Source organism: Columba livia, chromosome 1 (assembly GCF_036013475.1).
Source record: "Columba livia isolate bColLiv1 breed racing homer chromosome 1, bColLiv1.pat.W.v2, whole genome shotgun sequence".
Classification (NCBI taxonomy): Eukaryota; Metazoa; Chordata; class Aves; order Columbiformes; family Columbidae; genus Columba; species Columba livia.
Window position 1 is genome coordinate 20,017,850 of NC_088602.1, and position 22,970 is coordinate 20,040,819.

Genomic DNA, 22,970 nt, shown 5'->3' on the forward strand with positions numbered 1-22,970 from the left:
TGAGATATTAAATATACTGACTTTTCAGTTGTGTGGGTTTGTTTTGTTTTGTGTGTGTGGTTGGTGGTTTTTTTTTCCTTTGGTGTTTGTTGGTTTGATTGTGTGGTTGGTTTGTTTGGGTTTTTTTTTGTTTGTTTGGGGTTTTTTGTTTTTGTGGGGTTGGTTGGTTTGGTTTGTTTTCCCTAAAGAGAAGTTCTGTGGTTTCAGCCAGTTCAAACTGTGGTTTAATAGTGGAGTCTCTTCCTCATATACTAAACTGCTTTGTCTCACTTCAGGTGATACTTAGTTTGATATTAAGTAATCTGTGATATACTGGCATCTGATATGATGTACACTTTTACAAGTGGAGATAGCTAGGTGCTTTTTACTCTGTCAGAAATCTTTATCAGCAAATAAATAACTAATTCTGCTTGCTTTCTGCTTACTGATGTGGGTTTGTTTGGGGGCGGGTGGGAGGGCTCTCGGTATTTTTACATCTAGTTTCTTGCATCTCTGATGCAACTAAAGTCCTCCTAGAAACTATCCAGATCTTCTACCTTTTATGTACTCCTGTTTTCTGGAACCATTTGCCATTTCTGGTTCAGAGGTCTGTCTTCAGCTGTAGAACTTGCTGTTTTTCTATAAAACCTATATAATCAGATTCCTTAGGCATGTGAATATCATTCATCATATTTGTTCTGGATGTTACTTTGTCAGTATTCTAGAAGATAAAGTGAGATAGGTACATCACAGGTGTTAAAACAACTTTGTAGTTCTAAATAAAAATACTTATGGCAGTCAAAATGGTGAGGTGTGATCTGTGTGGCAGCACAGGAGATTCTTCGGACAAGGAAGCAAAGAGGTGAAATGACCAAGTACTAGAGTTCGGATGGATCTAACCACACCTGTGCAGTGCTGTGCCTGGACTATTTGGATAGGGTTAAGGGGAACAGGGAGAAAAGGCAAAACAGAAACAGCTGAAACATTCAGTTAATGTAAAAGTAACTCGCTTTTTGAGGCAGGGGAAGAAAGCGTTTTCAGCTCTTCTTGAAGACGTGAAGTGTCTTTGAGAATGGGAACAAAACTGGCAAAAAGGGACCACTGGCAGTTGGAGTTGCCAAGGAAAAGTTATTGGACAAGTTACTGATTTGGCTTTTTGCAGAGACCAGCTGATGGAAAATAAATACAAATCACTTGGTGTTCAAGGGCCACAAAAGCAATTACTTCAGCTTTTGCTCTTAAGACTCCATGCTTTTGAGGTGTTACTAATCTTAATGTCATCTGTTGGAGCAGGGAAGAGTTTACATTTGTTGTTCTTGGAGGAGAGATTATTCAAAAGACTAAATAGATAGTACAGTGTCATCTTTCTTTACTGTTACAGATTCTTCTGTCATCTGGTTCTTTTCTTAGGCATGTATGTTGCATCTGGACCATCCTTCTATAAAATAAATCTGAAGTAGTTTAGTTGCTCTTGATTACCTTACTAGCAGATCTATGTTATTAAATTCCATGTACTGAATCATACAATGGTTTGGATTAGAACATTTTAAAGATCATCTAGTTCCAACCCACCTTCCATGGGCAGGAACACCTTCCACTACCCCAGGTTGCTCAAAGCCCCATCCAGCCTGGCCTTGGACACTCCTAGAAATGGGGCATCCACAGCTTCTCTGGGAAGCCTGTTCTAGTAACTCAGCACCCTCATCTCTGCTTTTCTACTTACAGAAAATTCATATTTTCTTTCTCCTTTACCTTTCTATTTGAACACAGGTTGACTGTGTTTCTGTCCCAGAATATTATTTTCTGGATGTTTTCCCAGTATTTATCTTATTTTTAATCTCGGAAACTGTTAGTCTGTGAATCTACCAGAGAGGTTTGCCTGGATTGAGAAGCATGCACTGATCTGTTTTACCATGGACTGTATGAATTTAACTGCAAAGCATTTTCTTCAACTGGAGACAAATCTTGTGCTGGTACCCAACATTATAGCAATCAGCTGGTGTTCTCAGTTGACTGGTCCTTGCATGGGAGAAGTAGCAAGAATACTCTCTTACCCTGCTGGCATGTTCTTCATCCTGCTCTCTATCCTTCTGAAGGCGTGTAAAGCAGCTCCTACTGCTTTTTTTAGTCAAGAATAAAAGTCCATAGCACAGATGACTAGATGGAAGGCACTAATAGCTTTATTGAAATACATAGCCAGAAAGGTGAAGAACAGAGAGTTTAATTAGTTTCAGTTACAAACAGAAGTGGTTTCCACCGGTCCTCCACCATCCTTCTGGGACTGCACATGGAGTACTGTTTCCAGTTTTGGATTCCACAGGATGAAAGGTGTTGATGTGCTGATGCCCGTTCAGTGGAGATCTGCCAAGATGGTTAGAGGGCTGGAGCACATGACGGAGGAGGGCAGGCTTGGGAGACCACAGCTTGTTCAACCTTGAGAAGGCTAAAAGGGGATCAGTAGTCTAATGGGAAGATGCAGAGAGAACAAAGTTGTACACTAAGAAGTGCACGGTGGAAGGATGAGAGGCAATGGACAACTTGAAAACAAGAGGAAACTTCATTTGCATTGAAGGAAAAGTGCTCTCCTCCAGAGAGGTTTTAGAACACTCATCCTTGGAGATGCTCAGATTTGAATGGCCAAGGTCCTCAGCAACCAGCTCTGGACCTGCTTTGAGCAGGAGGTTGTACTTGACCTCTGGAGGCCCCCTCCAAGCTACACGATTCCGTGATCTTTTTTAAAATAAAGTCAGGAAGTTTTGGGTTTGTGTGGTGTGACGCAGCTTTACATTTTGCTTGATTTCTTTTTCTAAACAACTGCATTTCCTTTAGGATGGTTAAAATATTCAATTAAATAGGAAAATGTAGTAAGAACATGAGAACAGCTGTTGTGGTTCGGATCAGGGATAGAGGCTGCTGCAGTGTAGGTAAGTGGGTGTGCAGGGAAGAGTAAGAACAGTGCAAGTACTTGGGTATTTTCCCCTGAGCATTCTCTTAGCTTCTGACTGTCTAGAGGTCAGGGGATCTCTTGAACTTGATGCAATGTTCCTATACGCTGTTTTTAGCCAATCTCTTTAGTTAGTGCCTGTACAGTCTCCTTGTGAACGCATATCAGCGGTTTTTCTATCCATGACACCGTTTGGTAAAAAGTTTGGCTGACCTGCTGTTTGCTAGGTGAACAACTGCCTCCTGTTGTTTGTTTTGAAATTACTTCTGTTGATATTCATGGGATTCCCCATAGTTCTTAATACTAGAAAAGACAATGAATGGTTGACCCATAGTGCCCCACGCTATATAATTGTTGGTTCAGTCATTATCCTCTTAAGTTATCTTGTTTTCGGGCCAAAAATCCTTACCTCGTAAGAATGCACTTGGACACTATGTTTTACCATAGTTCCCTTTAGTTTTAGCAAATCTTCTGTCTCTTTATTCCAGCTAGAAGGGTGCTTCTAGGGAAAGGATTCCCAAATATTGCTTTTGCTACAGAATGAAATTAGTACTGCGGATTCTTAGAGATTAATGGTAATGTTGTGATAAATGTGAGAGTAGAGATGTAAGTTACCTGAGAACCTCAAGAAGAGAGAGTCTCATCTGGAAATATGACACTTAAGCAGAAGAGAAAATTCTTGGTTTGCTGCGTTATGACTATCTAAAAATATATGGGACAGTACAGTATGAGGGTCTCTGTCGTCAGTGGAAGAAGCCTTGGAGTTAGACTGCTTGAGGTACCTGTATATAATGCTGATTGAATGCTTTCAGGGATGCCTTAATCTTTTTTATAATAGTGTTGTACTCCATGTTTTTTGAGTAGTTTTAATATTGGGACTTAGAAGTATTGGGAGTGCTGGTAAGAGTAATAAAAACGCAGGGAAAAGTTCAGCTTGAAGGAGACTATGGTTATGAGATTTTGGGAGCAAAAATTTTCAAGAGGTTTTGGGCCTCTTAATATTTTTCTTCATCAGTGTCCCATCCCCACTTGTGTAACAACATGTTTAAACTTCCAATGATGCAGAAATGCTCAAACACTCTAAGCTGCTGTGACAAGAATAAAATGAGAGTCTTGCTATTATGCTTTTAATAAATATTTTTGTTGCTTTTAAGTCTGAAAGATCTAGGGTGAAATAGTAAACAACTCCAGTATTATAATGAAGTTTGAAATTCAGAAGTGATGGACGTTCTGCTGCACTGTACTTTCTGTGCATGATCCTTTCTTGACATCAGTTAAATAATGAGATATTTGAGATGTTGGTTAGCAAAAGCTGTTTCTACTTTCAAGGGATTGTTGTTGAAACGTGTAGTCTGACACAGTGATTATTGTCTGATGACACTCTGATCAGCTTACTGTAAATTCATTTATTACAACCTGTATTTTCATCTTCCCGTCTCTTGAAGTCATCATGGCTTCAGTTTGATTTTTATTTCAGACATAGGACTTGTGAAAGTTTCACTTACCTGTGCATTGTTTTCTGATTGTATTTGTGAACGCTCTTTCTTAAGCTGTTTGTTGTCACCATATTTGCACCAGTGCTTCTGGATTTACATTTTGGTTTATTCTTCCGGTATCAAGGCTATTTGTGCATGCAGATTTTTTTATGCTTGTTATCCACTAAGCTTGTTCCAAGAAGTCCTTTGTAAATTGTGACCTCGTGTATTTTCACTGGTGGTATAACTTGAAGCGTTCCTGGTGCCCTGGTTTTGTCTGGTAGCTTGTCAGAGGAGTTGAATATATAGTGGCAGAATAGCTCTAACTCATAGAACAGTACAATTGCTGCATTTTGGTCTTAGTCCTTACTGCAAATGTTGTGAATATTGTGACTGAACAAAAGGATTATTAGGTGCTGGGTAACATGTTTAAAGGCAAACAAAAAAAATGAAATAAGATGGGAAGGAATGATCCTGGACTTGTATAAAATACTTTAAGTAGGAGCTTGATATCTGGCACATACTACTTTTCGGAGGAAATTCACAGCAAAGGTTTCATCAAAGCAGCACGTGAAACTTGTGAAGTTGTGTGGTATGTTGAAATTTTAGTGCTCTCCGCAAGGCGCGACACCCAGTTTGTGGCAGACACAGGTATTTGTGCGTTTTTATGTACGTGTTTGTAATATAGGGAAGATGATACATGTTATAAAACTCTAAGTTTCATCTCTGTCTATCTATAAGACTGAGTTTAGCTAGTTCTCAAATGCAGGTGTTTGAAGATAGGAAAAGGAAAGATATCCACTGACGCTTCTGTTCCTCTGAACAAAGTGAAGCACCTATGAAATGTGCTTTGCCTTTCCGTCCCCTTCAGTCCTTAAAAAGGGGGAAAGAGGGAGAGGTAGTGCCAAAATCATTCCTCAGCAGAACGGAAGAAAACTTAAGCGCTTAAGTGTCAATAGGGTATTTTCTAATTCTCGATAGAGAGTCTGTCTGATGGGAGACTCATTGCTGTTCGGATGAGGAATTCTTTATGATCCCTGTCAAAACCATTACACTGTTTGTGTGGGCAGGGAGGGTGTCTAGACATTTTTTCCTGAAGCTTGCTTGCCGTGTTTGCCCAGCACTGAACCATGTAGTACATGTAGCAGATCAGAACTATTGATTTTGTGTGTTGACTGTGTCATTGGTATTTCTGCTTGGTGTGACTTTTTATAGAACATTTGTTCCCTGCTGTGGTTGATTGACTGACTGCTGTGTTGAGAGATGTCGAAGTTGGGTCTGTTATCAGGTTGGAATCACAGTTCCTCGTTGGATTCAATGCGGAGCACAGGAGCTCTGCAGTGTTTCCCCTGCTTGGAGGACTGGAACTCAAGAGTTGAAAAGTTAGAGGTTCTCCCAACAGTGCTGTTACAAGAAACCACTGTGCCTAACTCATACTTGAAAATATTAAGGATGCTATCATTTGGAGAGTAGAAATGTTTTCAAAGTTTAGCACCATTATTTATCATTAATTTTTGCTGTGCCAGATTCCTGTTTCTTTTCTTACAACTGTTGTCCCATCAACTAGGAGAGGGGAACACAGTTGTCTCAAACTCCGCGGCTCAGCTCAACTTGCTGTATACTCTTAGCACAGTTTGCAGATGGTGGGGTTTGGGATGATGGGGTTTTTTTTGATTGGTTGGTGGTTTGTTTTTTTTGAAGGATATGTGTTTGGTTTCTGTCTTCACACAGAAGTTTAGTTTTAGCCAGCTTACCGCGCCAGGAGTAAGAGACCCAACCACAGTGCTGAATGCTCCTGAGAGGGTGATCCTGAGTTAGTATAGGAAGGTTCTGATGGGTGAGCAAATTGCAGAAGTAAACAAATAAGTTTTCCTCTGTGTTTGTTGTGCCATAATTTAAAACCAAAAGCCAAACATAATTTTAACTAATGCATTGTTCTGCTTTGTTTTATGTTTTAGAAATATGGCAAATTAACATCTTGTACTGGCTGCAGAGTTCAGTGCAAGTTTTTTGACATGACTCAGTGCATAGGACCTAATGGATATATGGAGCCATACTGCTCAACTGCATGCATGAACACACACAAATCAAAATATGCAAAATCACAAAGTAAGTGAAAAGGATGATGGATTTTCATCACTGATGAGAGTAGACTTTTTTTAAAAAGGTTTGAATACTGGGGGTGGGCTGTTTAGTTTTACTTATGCAGATGTAACTTCATAGGTTTTTGAACTTATTAAAAACAAAAAAGAGTAAGATCATCTTATATTCAGCACTAGTAAATGGACCCATGAGAGGTCATTTTCTCCACTGGCCTTTTGCTTGATGTCAGAAACAATTTTCAGCTGTCTTAAGGCTTCCAGGGGAAAAATGTTGAGACATAATGTGCTCTGATGTGTCACAGAATGGCAGTGCAATTTTCATGCATGTGAGTTCATATTATTTTGTATGTGATCCAACCCCACCCCATTTTATCTTCTCAAGCAACAATTGGAGAAGGATAGAGTTAGTTACAGTTTATGTGGAAATTCTCTAGGTGAAATTTTTTGTCTCCGTGAAAGGAACTAGTAAATAGCTCAGAAATGTGTGTTCTTCAGTGCACAAAGCAGGCATAGATCTCAACTCAGTGAACTCAAAAATGCTCTAATGAATTTCATAGAAGCAGGTGCTATTTCATATTTAATGCAGGTCTTTAATGGAAGAACTCAGCAAAACCTTTGCAGTTTCTTTTAAGTGACTTGTAGAAGATGACTGGCAAACAGACAAACAGCTTTTTGCATTTAAATGGTGGGAAGAGCTGACCTGTAATCCAGGTTTTTTTTTGAGCTACTATTTTGTGATTATTTTGTTTGTAAACTACGTTTTTCTTTTAGGTATGGGAATTATTTGCCACTTTTGTAAACGAAACTCTTTACCTCAATATCAAGCCACAATGCCTGATGGAAAACTGTACAACTTTTGCAGTTCCAGTTGTGTAGCTAAATTTCAGGTTAGCTGTTGTGTTAAATCTTTTCCTCCCTAAATATTTGTGTACCTGTGTTTGTGTTAAGTATTTGCACATTAAACTAACTTGCTTGTATATACATGTTTATGAGTTATAATTAACACAGCAGATGCTTCTGGCTCAACAATTTATTTTATCTAAGGACTGTTTCATAATGCTAATACTGGCTGCTATCTTAAAATGTTGAATAATAATAACACATTTCTCTGTGATACCATTTCTCTGTGATACCAGTATCACTGCTCATCTTATTTTTACCAGCTCAGCCTCTTCATGGAGGTGAGACTGGCTATTTTGCATTGAAGATCAATAATTTTCGTCTCTTCTATACTAAGTACGGTAACAAAATTCTCATGTGTAATATTGTACTAACAATGGTTTGTCATGGGGAGTAGTGAGTGTCAAAGGTTAGAGTCTTAGCTATTGGAGTGTTTAAGGATGAAACTACCTGTTTTGATTGTGTCAAAAAAATGGAGTGTTGCAGGACTAATGATAGGTAACTGGAAGAAGCTGCTATGCTTGTTGAAAATGTCATATTTTTAGTATGACTTAAGGTTAAAACATATGTAAAATGTTGTAGTGATTAATGTCTACATGATCAAAGAACATTTTTAAAGACAATGTTTCAAATCTCGTATGTAGAAACAGTTTTCCCAGATGTGTGCTGTAGATTGATAATTGCCTCCTCGTGTTGTTGAACAATTACACCCATATATGGTTTTCCCATTTGTCATTAAACTTTGGTTTGCTTTCCAGTTGATAGAAAACAGCAATCTCCTAATTTCTTCCTTAATATACCCTGGATAGGACCTCCATCATAGAGATCTGTTCTGTGCTTCCATCCTAACCTATTTAATAGATGTCTGTCAGTGGAACTGATTAAGAAAATAGATGCAGATTGTTAGTATGTAATGACAAATCTGTAATACTTCTTGAAAACTCATTTGGCATCTGTTTTATTCTACATGGCTTTACAACTGATTGGAGCCACAAGAGCTCTCAGAACAAAACCCTTCTGCTATTTGAGTGAGAAGAATAAAGCTAGTGAATGACAAACACAGCCTGGGCCTTCTTGGATTTAGAGATAAGTCAACATTAAGCAATGTTACTGAGTGTAACTGCCAGATGACTTGATGCTGGCTGTGGGTTTCTGATCCGGGACCTTGCTGTTGGTTCTGTTGCAGTTTCAGTGCTACACGTAGATCTGTTGTAGTGGAGTTCAAGTAGGGCAGCCATGCAGTTTGTGAGTTCTCAGTAGAGACCAAAGAACGAGATGGTGGTCGCTCTCTTACCCTTAGTTTGCTCAAACATCTCTGTCGGTTTCTAACTTTTGATTGTTTACGTATATCCGCTGTCCAGAATAATAAAATGTATCCACGGTTAGATGAGAATTGATTGTATGAGAACAGCTTTTTTTGTTCTGTTCGTTTAGAAGTTAGATGGAAAGGATGGTGTACCACAAAGGGAGTGTTGGACTGTGAGTGTTGCCTTGAGGCTTTTTTATACTTAAGTGACACATAGGGGACTGAACCTAAATTCAGAAAATGCTTTAATCCATGCAGTCAGTTGCAATGCTTACTGCAGTGATCTAATGAAAAATGGCTGGATTGCTATGGTGCTCCATATTTTTCACTATTTTTTTACTAACGTAGAAAATTCTTGGTTTAGTTTTCTGGCATTATATTAGTACCTTTTCCCTACTGTGCCTGTTCTTCCTGGACATTTTCCTTTGTTGGGATCACCCTTCTCAGAAGAGAATAACTGCTGTTTCAGATCTGTGTCTCCCTTCTGCAAAAATTTTAGTCCTTTTGGTTTACGAATGGGTTTGGAATATTTAAATTCCAAATCTGTTTACTGTACTTTAGGCTGATTTGTCATTTTATCTTATGAATAATCTTTTGGTTTTAGCTGACTGTTGTTTTAATGCATTAAAATATTTGAAACATTCAGTTGAGCTACTTGTTGTGAAACGTGTCTATATCTATATTCTGTTTTGTGTGGACAGCTTGCAAGAGCATTCATCCTTGGAAGAAAGAGTGGAAGAGGGAAAATAACCTACTGGATATGATTTTTGTTTGGTAGTTGTTGATAAAATAGTGTGACTTAGCTTGTCTTCTTTGGTGCTTTGTCTTGCGAGATGTTATTGCAGAGTTAAGTACAGAACTGTTCCAAAGCTGTATGGTTTTAAGACAGTTTTGTTATCACTGCCTATATGGCGTCAGTTGAAGATGCTGCTTTGAACTTGTCTCTTAAGGAAAAAGAAGCTGCTTTTGTATTTGTTGTGGACGTGGAGGCTGTAGTACATGTATCTTCCTGAAGTTAGCAATTGTACAAGTGTCTTATAAGCTATCTTGCAAAATATATGTAAAGTTTTCAGAAAATTTGTGCTAAAGCTTTGGTGGGTGGTTTGTTTGTGTTCTTTCTCCAATTTATGGATGTATGTGGAGATCTGTAGGGTCAGTATGCGTAAGAATTCTAAGTACAGTGTTTTCTGGCAGGTTACTCACTCTGGTTATTCACTGGTGGTGTGTTCTCTCTCGCCATCATTATGGTGTCTGTAAGCGTTCTTCATTACATACCTGCATACGTATATTTAAAAAACAGAGTATGTTGCAGCGGGAAGTGTGGAGGAAGTTCGGCGTGCTTGTCACAAAAATACTTTTCCAAGTTTGATCGTAATAATTGAGGGTTCCATGCTGAGGCTGGAAGGTTTGTGTGTGCGTGAGTGTAAAGGGAGTGTTTGGTTCCTTCCCCATTTAATTTTGCTTGTGGAACAGTCCTAGCGGATGACCATATGTAAAAGATTCCTTGCTTTTCTTTTTCATGTTTAAGAACAACTTGATTCTCTCAAAGTTATTTTTTCTCAACTGTGAAAAAACCAGGCACGGTCTGGCTGCACACTAGCCCTTCCACATATAGATTTATATACAGAAATGTTGCCACAATTTGATTCTGTGTTGAGCTGTCGCTAATGCTGAGCTGGTGGGGCCAGCCAGAAGCTGTGTGACCACGCTGCTCGTCTCGGGAAAGTCTTAGGCTGTGTCTGCCTAAGTAATTCATTAGGAACCTGGTGGCTTCGAGCAGTTTGAGGTGGTTGTATTGATGCCTGAAAAGGACTTCACAATGATTTTTCAATCTGCTTGACATTTCCCATGCTCTTGTTCCGGACAGGCTCAAGAAAAGTCACGTTAAATGTAACTATTTTTTTTTTGACTGAATTTAAAATACTCAGAAGGATACACATACAAATATATTATTTCAAAGGTGTCTTTGATAAAGCACAACATCGATAAAACCTTGTTGGTTGGGGTTACCTGTGAAAGATTTTAATGAACTTATGATATTTTCCTGCATTATTCTTTTTGTGTAATAATGCTCCAAAGTAATTCCCAAGGATATTCTCTGTTCTTAGTATGTTGTGAGAGGCAAAGCAAGATGATGAAAATGCTGTGTGCATGTCATCTTGACTAATTAAAACACAGAAGCAGTCCTTAATTGTAAGCAGGACAATAGACATTTTAAGGAGGTGTACAAAATAATGTTTTGCTTAACTGTTGGTTTTACAACCATCTTCTGCTTGGTTTAGAGTTTTCAGTAATATGAATTCAGTTCTTCATGGATTTCTGTGGGGAAATACTTAGTTGGCCTTAGGAGCTTATGATAATAAACCATTGTTTTTGTTTTAGAAGCAGTAATACCTAATAAATCTACAGTTAGATGTAAATATTCTGCGAAACAAGTTATGATTTTGGACAGTCTCAAACTCTGTTTTCTCACATCTCTGTCTTTTGTTATTGTTCAGTTACCAGCCCCCTAGACTATGTAGGCACTGAATTTCTATCAGAGCAAACAATTGGGAAAAGAAAGAAAAGACTCTAATGATGCCATACATCAGAAAACAATAAAAACATGTTTTACTTTTACCTTGAAACCCTCACAATAGGGTGCTTTGGTCCCATATTTAAAGGTAATTACAGACATCAAACTTACAATTGTTTTTCATTTGATGGGCACTTAATATATTTCATCTTCATTCTTCCCTCTGTTTTCAGTGTTTTTGTACAAGTTGTCACATCTGCTAGTTCTTTAACATTTCCTTCATTCCTGAACTGGAGGTGGTGGGTATACTTGCTTCTTGATTTTTGTTTTCAATCAAAACTTGTAGGATTTTCATTATGCTTACTTGATGGCAGCACGTATTGAGTGTGCTGTTTGCTTTCGGAGACCTGCAAATGCAGGAATGCACAGATTGGACCTGGATTTCAGAACGCTTTTGTGGCTTCCATGTTATTAGGAGTCTTCAGCTACCTATTTAGAGCAGCCAAAGTCTAGCAAACCTCTCTCAACCACAGGGATGTTTGCTGGATATAGTGAGAAAAATTTGACAATATACCATATGTGGGCATCAGACTGTGTTCAAGTCTTTATAGGGCCATGGACCATTTGGATAAAGGTGACATCTTTTCTGCTGTATATGGCATTTTGTTCTGAGGTCCTGCCCGTAACTGGGAAATGTGCATGACTACTTAATGTGTGCCACCTCCTGATGTGGAATCAGTGCATCTGCATTAAAAGATACTGATGCTAGCTGGCACTCAGCAGTACCAGTCCACTTATGTGAGGATTTATATCAGTAATCAGTCTCATTACAATTACTTTTTTTTTTTTTTAGTGTAGGTGAACCTTTAGTAACAGGAGAGTCTGAAACAAAGTATCCTGTAACAGAAACATTTTACATTTTCACTGTTATGAAGTGGAGAGGTAGTAAGAAATCTGTCAGAAGAGAACTTGTCACCTTTAAATATGTTTCCACATTGTTTGCAACGAGACAAAGGTTTGTTGAGAAGCTGGACATAAGGATTAGTCCTGAGTTCTTCAAGTGTGTGTAATCACTACTGATTCAGATTTCGTCTTGAATATCGCATGTGTAATACACTAATCATTGTTGCTTGATCTAGGGAGTGTGCGAAAGACTGTTCTATAGGTGTGTAAGACCTACTGGAAGACTACAGATACTGTATAATTGGGTTCTCTATTTGCTGATTGCCTCAGAAGTACATTAAGTGAATTACTCAGTTACAGAATTAAATTCTTATACCTACACACACAATCTGTAGTATTTTGCTCAGTCTGAAAACCCTTAATTGTTCAGGGGCTGGATGTTTGAATTATTGCATCTTCTTGCTGTAGTGACTAAGGCCAGCTAGGGCTAGTAGCTACTTTTCTTCTAGTGTGAGTAGATGCAAGGTTTCTCATTGAAGGTCTTTTACTTTCTTATTTGTATTTTCAAGTGGTGTGCTTGGGTATGGTGTTGATAATCTGCCTTATTTGAAACTATTTGTTTGTGAAATGTGTTTGTCTGAAAATACATGTTTTCTGATTAACAAGTGTTCCATTTTGGGGGACTTTTTTTTGGCGTTTATAATTACCTTTAAATAACAGGCATTAGAAAGGTAAGGTACAAGAAATGCCTTAACAATGACATAAAGAAATTACGGTGGAAGTGATGGTAGAGATTTGAGATTGGAAAACCTAAGATGATAAGGGAAAAGGAATTAAGGGAAAAGACTAACCTGCTGTGCTTTTGTCAGAAATCCTCCTGAGCTTATAAACAAACTCCCACATTCTCAAACACTATAGGCTTAATTGAAAAAACACCTCATTTTAGAAGTAACTTTCTTTTTTAGTGATGTGTATGTATATATTTATGTTTTTCAGACTCTCAGTGTTCAATCTTCAACAAATGGTCAGTTTGTCTCTCCCAGTGATATTCAATTGAAATGTAATTATTGCAAAAGTTCTTTTTGTTCAAAGCCAGAAATACTGGAATGGGAGGTAAGGGATTTTTTGGTGGTGTTTTCAGAATTACGAAGTGTTTAAAAGTTTAAACCTGTAGCTTCAGTTTTTCTAGATAGCTATTTTATAAGGTCTTGAAGCTTAAAATAAATAAGTTAATAAAATTACTTGGTTCTGTAGAATATCGTTTAACTTTGATATGGATAAAAGCAGAAGACTTTGTTCATAAATAACAAATAAAAAGGAATTGTGGAATTTGAAGAAAAATGTAATTTCTCAGATCATCTTGAGTTATTGTATGACTGCAGATATGGTAGACCATTGTTATGCTTCTCTATGAACTGAGAGAAGATCGATTAGCATGTTTTCTGTTTAGCATTTTCATATGAAAAGGACTATTTGTAGCATTTGCTGTTAGTTTGAGAGTTATTAAGTTTTAGCATTAGATGTCATACCCTGATTGTGTTTGCACTTCCATTTACTTTGCATGTTAAAGTTGTTGTAATAGCAAACTGTTATTTAAATTTGCGATCTCCAGATCTTAAGATTCTATCCATTAAACCTGTTTATGATGCTTTGCAACTTTGCATTTAGAACAAAGTGTATCAGTTCTGCAGCAGAGCATGTTCTGATGATTATAAGAAACTGCACTGCATAGTTACATACTGTGAATACTGTCAAGAGGAGAAAACGCTACATGAGACAGTGAATTTCTCTGGCATCAAAAGACCATTTTGTAGTGAAGGTATGTATGTATTTGGTTTTTTTCTAAGGTATTTATCATTGTATTTATAGTGCAGTTGACGTACCACATTAACATTTAATGTTAAAATTTAAGGTAACAACTTATTTTTTGTACTTGAGGCTGAAACAGAAGTTTCATCGTTATTTTTAATGAAATGTACGTACCTGTTATTATTAGTGCATGTACTTGTTAATTTATCTGAGCTGCTTTTTTGGTCTTTCATTGACTTTTTCACCACTTAATCCAGGATAAGAAGGAGTGAGCAACACTCTTAAGTGTGTGTATGTAAGTACATACACATACATGTATGTATGCACATGCATATATACATATGCACCAAAAAAACCTTTAAATGTATGCAGCAGAGCCTATACCAGCGCCAGCTGCACTGAGGAATGCCAAGCTTTCTCTTCAGTTAGTATTTTTAAAACTTAATACAGCAGTGGAAATTCTTTCTACATTGGCTTAGAATGGTTATTCAAGCAACAGCTCTAATGATGCCTGTTGATGTTGGTTACTATCATTGTCATTTTCCTGACTAATGATTTGGATTTTCAAAAAGAAAACAAACTAAGGAGGAGGTATATGGGCATATTTTTCTTGGAAGTTGCATTAAAATATTGATTATTTCAATAGAAACAGCAAAATACAGCGTTAATACGAACCTATCCTTTCTACTTTTGGAGAGCTGTTTTTTCATACTGCTATTAATATTTAGTCCTGATTGTAGAAGTTTAACTACAAGCTTGGATGACCTGTCTCTGAAGGATATAGTGAATTTTTTTTTCTTCAGTTATAATACAACACTTTCACTATCATTTGATAAACCTTGCTGAAGATTCTCTGGTCCCAAGCAGATTAAACAGCAGATGTGCCAGTTCACTTGTAGCAGAGCTGTGTTAACCTGGGGGGTGGGGTGCGGGGCTGGAAGCAGTTTTCCCTCCATGCTGTTCCCTTAGAGCTCTGGACTCTGCAGACTTTTGTGTCTGATGAATGGACTGTGGTGGCTTAAGTTTCTTTGCCATCATTACTTTCTTCTTCTGTTCTGGAAGGCAGAGTGATAGCTAGAGAGGAAAAAGGACAAGGCAAGACTCAGTTTTACAGTGTATCATTGCAGTGCTCAATAACATCTAGTAAGAAGTTTTTTCTTAGAATAAATAATTCCACAGAATGTATTTGAAGATGAGCAAACTTTTTTTGGCCTGGAGATTGCAGTATATGCTGGTATTACTGTGAATACTTAGAAGTCCCTCTTTTTAAAGTCTGTTGGCTGTCACAAATCAGTAAGATTTATAATGTGTACTATGTCATATTTCTACTACTGTAGGTATATTTCTGTATGAGAAGGCTTGAAATAGGTGAGGACTTGTATATCCTATTGGAAAACTTGAGGAAAGAAAGAAAGAAATAAAAGCATGCTCTTCTGCATGAATACAGTTACTAAATGGGGGGAATCCATTGCTGGATATCTTAGTGCGGGTCCTGAGTTTTGCGTGTGTTGGACTGCCAGCTTGAGAGCAAAGGTGATCTTTATGAGGATGAATATGCCAAACGTTATCATTAAAACAAAGCTTATTGGCTTACTGAGAGGATCTGAACCACTGGGTAACAGAGAGAAGGTAGCCAAAAGCACCATTAAGTAGAATGTAACTTGAATAAATATGGCACACTTCTGCTACCTGTAGCTTAGCTCTACTTCGTGATACATGTGAAAAAAGCTTATCTGTGTTACCTGATGAAAGGAAACTTCAAATCTGGACAGAAGCCCTGTAGAAACAACCCAGGCCCTGTATTTTAAAGGAAAACAGACTATTTTCATGAATTGCTGTGGAAGTAGTGGAATCCAAGAGTTAACAGTGTTTAGATGTGATGTGGGGAGAAAAGGGCCAGGTCTTTAGACAAAGTGAAGGTCAACAAATAGAAGTTCCATCATCAGCAGTGATGGATTTCTCTCTTCCCCCTTCTCCAGGGACCCAAACACCACCAGTTTTTCCTTGATGTCATAGCCTTTTTCCAGAAATACTTCTGACTGTTTGTAAAATAGAAAAACTAGTAGATGAACGAAATAAACTTGTTGGATCTGGAGGCCATGCTGGTTTTGGTATTGCAAAGTGTTCAAGAACCCTTACCAACATAGATGATTTTGTTGGGCATGCAATTATTCTTCACCAGAAGACAATGTATTACGATTTGAGAAAAAATTACCTAAGGTGCTCAGTCACAAAAGTTATTGGCGTTTTTGGGAAGAAATTGAAGGGAACATAGTGGAAAATCTGAGGCGTGTATTTGTAAGAGAAGACTCCTAGATAAAAAGTCTAACAAGTGTTGAAATTTCTGCAGAAGTGTTTATTTGTTCATATTCAAGGAAGCTGTTGGGAAAGTGTATATAAGATCAACCAAAAATACCCCTTGACTGCTTGTGCCTGCGTAGCTGGAGTACTGAAGATGTCATAATTCCTCTGCTCACATTCTTCATACCTGAGGCTTTCTTATACATGTACATACATACGTATTCACACAAACCCTGGCAGCCACATTAAGGTCTCTGGGATCAGTATTTCTGGGCAGTTTCATTCCAACTCTGTTTATTTATGTTTCTCTTGATATATTTAAAAATGTGCAGTGACCAGCTGAAACTTCCATTGCAATAGGAGGTAATTAGAACTGACTTATCATTCATGTGAAAGATGGTTTTCTGTTCTTTCATGGAATACAGTGTGCTTTTTCTGTTTCTGTCCAAAACTCATGCTATGTGAAGGGTGAACAACCTGAACAGGCTACTTGAAAGAGTTTAACTTGTTCCCCTGGTTTTGAGAATTGGAAATTAAACTGTCCTGGTGTTTTGCCACTAGCGTGTCTCATTCCAAAGTACCAGTATCTAAATTAAGTAAAATATATATTGTACATGCTAAAGCAAGAAGATCAGAGCTGTTTGTGGATTTTTATATACGTGTAGTTGCATGGGTGACAATTGGAGATAGGCCATGCAAGTTTTTAATCCTGAGGAAACGTTCAAGTTACTGATTTTGGGTTGGTGGGGTATTGTGTTTTTTTCTTTGTTTGGGTTTTTTTTGTTTGTTGGTTGGGGTTTGTTGTGTTTTGGTGGTTTTGTTTTGGTATATATATAGATAAATAGATAGATAGATATATATATATATATATCTCTATGTATATATATATCTATATCTCACTTCTGAGGGTATAGAAGAACAAATCAGTCTTCGACAGTCCAGCAATGAAACTATTTTATGATGAGTATCACCATAACTCTTTTACTTGTCGACTTCTTTTGCATTTAATTCATCTTTTTAATACAACTAAGTGTTACGATTTAAATAAGACAAGCTTTGTAATAATTTTAAAATGTAAATTCTAATAACACTGATTCATGTCCAGTAGTCTACTTCTTGGAAGAAGGAGGTCAGTAAGTTGTTAAGTACCTCAGTTATCTGATGTTTGAGCGTTCCTTTCAAATGGATAATACAGATAAAGGACAGCTTTGACACCAGCATCTCTGCTGTCATCTTGATAGTATGCTAATGAGTGTCTGGGGAATCTGCAATTAAACTGAATGTAAACAGTTGTGACGTTTCATCTAAGTAGAGATAACCCCTTTTGCAATATTGTAGAGCAAACAAGTGGAAAAAGAAAATCAGGAAATTAAGTGTTTTTGGAACAGAGTGTGTCTAGGAAAGACAATAGAATAATTTAGGTTGGAAAAAGACATTTAAGACCATCAAGTCCAACCATTATCCTAGCACTGATAAGTCTACTACTAAACCATGTCTGTAAGAACCTCATCTATACATCTTTTAATCACCTCCAGGAATGATGATTCAACCACTTCCCTGGGCAGCCTGTTCCAATGCCTGACAACCCTTTCTGTGAAAATTTTTTCCTAATATCCAATCTAAACCTTCCCTGGCACAACTTGAGGCCATTTCCTCTTGTCCTATCACTTGCTACTTGTGAGAAGAGACCAACACCCTCCATGCTACGACCTCCTTCCAGGTAGCTGTAGACAGTGATAAGGTCTCCCCTCAGCCTCCTTTTCTCCAGGCTGAACAGCTCCAGTTCCCTCAGCTGCTTCTCATCAGACTTGTGCTCCAGAGCCCTCACCAGCTTTGTTGCCCTTCTCTGAACTCTCTCCAGCACCTCAATGTCTTTCCTGTAGTGAGGGGCCCAAAACTGAACACAGGATTCAAGGTGCAGCCTCACCAGTGCTGAGTACAGGGGGACGATCGCTGCCCTGGTCCTGCTGGCCATACCATTCCTGATACAAGCCAGGGTGCTGTTGGCCTTCTTGGCCACCTGGGCACACTGCTGGCTCATGTTCATCCAGCTGTCTATCAACACCCCCAGGTCCTTTTCCACCAGGCACTTTCCAGCCACTCTTCTGAGCCTGCAGCGCTGCCTGGGGTTGTTGTGACCCAAGTGCAGGACCCGGCACATGGCCTTGTTGAGCCTCATACAATTGGCCTCAGCCCAACAATCCAGCCTTTCCAGATCCCTCTGTATGGCCTTCCTACTCTCCAGCAGATCAACACTCCCACCAACTTGGTGTCATCTGCAAACTTACTGAGGGTGCACTCGATCCCCTTGTCCAGATCATTGATAAAGAGATTAAACGGAACTGGCCCCAACACTGATCCCTGGGGAACACCACTTGTGACCAGCTGCCGACTGGATTTGACTCCGTTCACCACAACCCTTTGGACCCAGCCAACCAGCCAGTTCTTTATCCAGCAAAGAATACGCCCATCCAAGCCATGAGCTGCCAGTTTCTCCGGGAGGATGCTGTGGGACAGTGTCAAAGGCTTTACTGAAGTCCAGGTAGACAATGTCCATAATCTTTCCCTCATCCACTAAGCAGGTCACTGTTTCATAAAAGGTGATCAGGTTAGTCATGTAGGACCTGCCTTTCATAAACCCCCAGTGACTGGGCCTGATTCCTAGTTGTCCTGTATGTGCTGTGTGATGGCATTCAGGAGGATCTGCTCCATAACCTTCCCCTGCACCAAGGTCACACTGACAGGCCTGTAGTTCCCCAGATCCTCTTTCTTGTAGATGAGTGTCACATTTGCTAATCTCCAGTCAGCTGGGACCTCCTGTTTGGCCAGGACTGCTGATAAATAATTGACAGTGGCTTGGTGAGCACTTCCGCCATCTCCCTCAGTCAGCTTCGGTGCATCTGGCCCCATAGGCTTGTGTGTGTCGAAGCGGTGTAGCAGGTCACTAGCTGTTTCCTCTTGGATTATGTGGGCTTCGTTCCGCTCCCTGTTTTCCAGCTCAGGGCGCTGGGTACCCAGAAAAAAATGGTATTACTGTTAAAGACTGAGGTGAAGAAAGTATTAAGTACCTCAGCCTTTTCTTCATCGTTCGTCACTATGTTTCCCTGCACATCCAATAAAGGATGGAGATTGTCCTTGGTCCTCCTTTAGTTTCCTAGTGTATTTATAGAAACGTTTTTGTGTTGTCTTTTATAGTAGTAGCCAGATTCGGCTCTCGTTCGGCTTTGGCCCTTCTAATTTTCTCCGTGCATGACTTTGTGACATCTTTGTAGTCCTACTGAGTTGCCTGCCCCATCTTGCAGAGGTCAAAAATTCTCCTTTTATTCCTGAGTTCCAGCCAAAGCTCTCTGTTCAGCCAGGCCAGTCTTCTTCCCAGCCAGCCTGTCTTTCAGCACAAGGGGACAGCCTGCTCCTGCACCTCTAAGATTTCCTTCTTGAAGAGAGACCAGCTTTCCTGGGCTACTTTGCCCTTCAGAGCTGCCTCTCAAGAGACTCTGTCAACCAGGCTTCTAAGCAGACCAAAGTCTGCCCTCCAAAGTAGACTGCTGGTCCCCCTCCTTCTCCAAAAATGAAAAACTCTATAATTTAATGATCCCTGTGCCCAAGACAGTCTCCAACCGTTACACCACTCACAAGTCCTTCTCTGTTCGCAAACAACAGGTCCAGCGTGGCACCTTCCCTAGTAGGCTCACTGACCAGCTGTGTCAGGAAGTTGTATTCCATGCACTCCAGGAGCCTCCTAGACTGTTTCCTCTCTGCTGTGTTGTATTTCCAGCAAGCATCTGGTAAGTTGAAATCCCCCATGAGAACAAGGGCTAATGATCATGAGGCTTCTCCCAGCTGCGTCTAGGATTTCATCTGCCTCTTTGTCCTGGTTGGATTGTCTATAACAGACTCCTGCCATCTTATCTGCCTTGTTTGCCTTCCCTCTGATTCTGACCTAAAAACACTCAACACTGTTACCATCGTCAAGCTCTGAACAGTCAAACAGCTCCCTAACATACAGGGGTTCCCTGCTGGTTCTTCACTTAACAGGCTCCCTCGCTGCAGAAGTACCAAGTCAAAGCTCTTGGCGATGCTGAAGGAAAGTAAAGATCCATGACTTACAGACAAATGCACATGGAAGAGCTAGAGACTCAGCTCTTATGGTGTTCCACAACTAGGAATGTGTAGATGTAGTTTCCAATTAGTGCTTGGCAGATGCATATCTTCTGGAATGACTTGAAAATTTTGACTTGTTAACCCAGGTTTTGATACTTCTGCAGCGTTCTTGTAGTTGAAAGCATCAAAAAATAGAACTATGCTGAGGAAGACATTATATGTTTATCTTCCATCTATCTATAGAGGGAGAATATTGATACTATTAAGTAACATCATTTGAACTTAAATTTGCGTACAGGTTGTGCTGAATCTGAGATTTTTTTTTTTTTTGTTCACAGAAAGCTAATTTCTAACATGGTAAAGACTGTCAAGTGAAACCCTGTGCATTGCTTGATTACAGTGATCCTTGTTAAATTTTTGTTCTTTGGTGTTAATTCCGCTGTTGTGTCTTTGAAGAGGTTTGAGACAGTTTTTTAAGCAAAGACAGTGTTGGCTTTTGCAGGTAAGGGTTTATGACAATTTCAGGTGCTGAGATTAGGAGCAGAAGAAGAAGAAAGTTTATAAAGATGCTTTTTATGAATCTGAAAGAATAATTAACTTGAAAAAATTGAAGGACAAGCAGACACCGAGTAACTGCATGGGAATAGGAGGGAAGAGAAGGGAAGGAGCTAGTGTCACCGAATCACAGACTGTTAGGGATTAGAAAGGGACCTCAAAAGATCACCTAGTCCTATTTCCCTGCCAGAGCAGGAACACCCAGATGAGGTTACACAGGAAGGTGTCCAGGCGGGTTTTGAATGTCTCCAGAGTAGGAGACTCCACAACCCCCCTGGGCAGCCTGTTCCAGTGTCTGTCACCCTCACTGAGAAGAAGTTTCTTCTCATATTTAAGTGAAACCTCCTATGTTCCAGTTTGCACTCATATTAGTATCCCAATATCAGAAAATATCAGGATAAACTGAGGATGTATAAAAGTTGAGTTTAACAATAGTAACAGGTTCTTAAGCAGAAGACAAGGAAGGAAGCAGGATACACAGCGTCTCTGTTACTTGGAGAGGATGTGGTCTATTTTAATGGTAATCTAAGCAAGACCCAAAATTGGATGCTTTTAATCTGTTTCCTTAATAGTGATGTTTACTGTGAAGCCAGAGACCCTGGATATAGGAATGTGGAAGAGGTAGCTGTTGCATTCAATTGAGTGCAGAGGGAGGCAACAAAAGGCAGCAGAGAGGTGGAACATAGCTCCACAAATCTTCAACACCTAGCTTGTGATGCTGTGGGCTTCTTGATACTACAGCCTTGTGATATGACAGGCCTGTTGTTACTCTTCTCTAGATGAAGTTGCTAAAGGATAATAGTTGAAGTTATTAATGAGAGAACAGCAAGTCCTGTATGTAGCTTAAAGGAGGAGAAAGGTAGTCTAACAAGTACAGCCTTTCAGAGGTAAAAAACGAATCATTTTTAGGATGGAACAATTGAGTTCTGTGAAATATGTTTGTCACAGGAGGGGTCGAGTGCATCCGCCACAATATTGTACTCTGTCTGGCGTTGAGGACTTGGAAGTGTTTTTAGTTCAGCATTCTTTTTTCACAGCTGCCTGATGTGTCAATGTACTGAAGACACCACAGTTCAGATAGATGCCGCTGGTGGAATAGGATCAGGTTCTTAGTGCTTTGCTTGCACCAAATGTGCGGACAGCCAAGTGAAGCGCATTTCCTACCATGGGTCACTCTGCAGGGCTGGACCTGGCAGCTCTTGGGACTGCCGAGAGAAGGGAAGCTCACTTGACCTGGAACATGCCTGAAGTAAAGGTCTGGAGGAACTGCTCCCATGTTGTCCTGTCAGAACACCTCTGTTGCATTTGTTCAGATGCTTATCCTCTCTCTACAGTTCATGTGGGAAACCAAAGTTTCAGGGCTGTTGGAAGGGGTTGGGTTTTGTGTTGGCTTTTGCGTGGAAACCAGAGTTCTAATAGCATAACTAAGGATATGTTACATGGATTTAACAGATACTCAGATACTTGTCTTTTTTCATGGTTCAAATTTTGAGTTGAGATACGTCATCTGAAAATGTTCCTTAATGGTCTTTCCAAGACAGTTGACTTGCAGGTTGGTCTACTCTTAGAATTTTGCTAAAGAACATAATTGCTTGCCCGTATAGCTTGAACCAAATGACCTGCACTTACATTTTTCTTTGAATTTATCAAGAGCTATTTTCTTGTAGAATCACTTCAAAGCACTAGAATTTTTCCTCTGGTCGCACTGTACCTTGTGTATCTGGTGTTACAGGAGAAATCCTGAGGAGCTTAGGATTTTACTTGTATATTTTTGAACAAAATGTTAGGGCTGTCAGCTGTTTGTCTTAGGCAGTGCTTATACTCATGAACCCCAAGTCCCTGGGGGAGTTAGACTGAGCAAACCCTCAGGATTTTAGTGTTGATATTGGAAAGATCAGACAACCAGTGCTTTTTGTACTACTCATGCACAATGTACTGTCAGTTAAAGCCCACTTCTTGTCACATCTGCAAAGCCAGCATGGATGGTACTGCTCTGTTGATTCAGGATTTACATTATTAACCGTGAAGAGCAAATTATTTGAGCTCAGAATATGTTTTGCTAGAGGTAAATACCTTTTCC

General features: G+C 39.3%; 1 protein-coding gene across 25 annotated transcripts in view; it reads left to right on the forward strand.

The window, feature by feature from the left end:
* ZMYM2 (zinc finger MYM-type containing 2) overlaps positions 1–22,970 on the forward strand; it is an 89,041-nt gene that overhangs the window by 37,889 nt on the left and 28,182 nt on the right. For 13 of the 25 annotated variants that reach the window (XR_010469746.1, XM_005501459.4, XM_065049362.1 and 10 more), the window contains 4 exons: positions 6,357–6,507; positions 7,272–7,387; positions 13,121–13,237; positions 13,793–13,943. The exons of 2 other annotated variants lie outside the window; for them this stretch is intronic. Coding sequence is in view for 21 of the 23 variants with exons in the window: in XM_005501459.4 (XP_005501516.1) it covers positions 6,357–6,507; positions 7,272–7,387; positions 13,121–13,237; positions 13,793–13,943 (535 nt within the window). In the remaining 2 variants the exon portion in view is untranslated. The remainder of the gene's footprint in view (positions 1–6,356; positions 6,508–7,271; positions 7,388–13,120; positions 13,238–13,792; positions 13,944–22,970) is intronic. 10 more of the 25 variants (XR_010469747.1, XM_065049427.1, XM_065049408.1 and 7 more) reach the window with 1 other exon arrangement.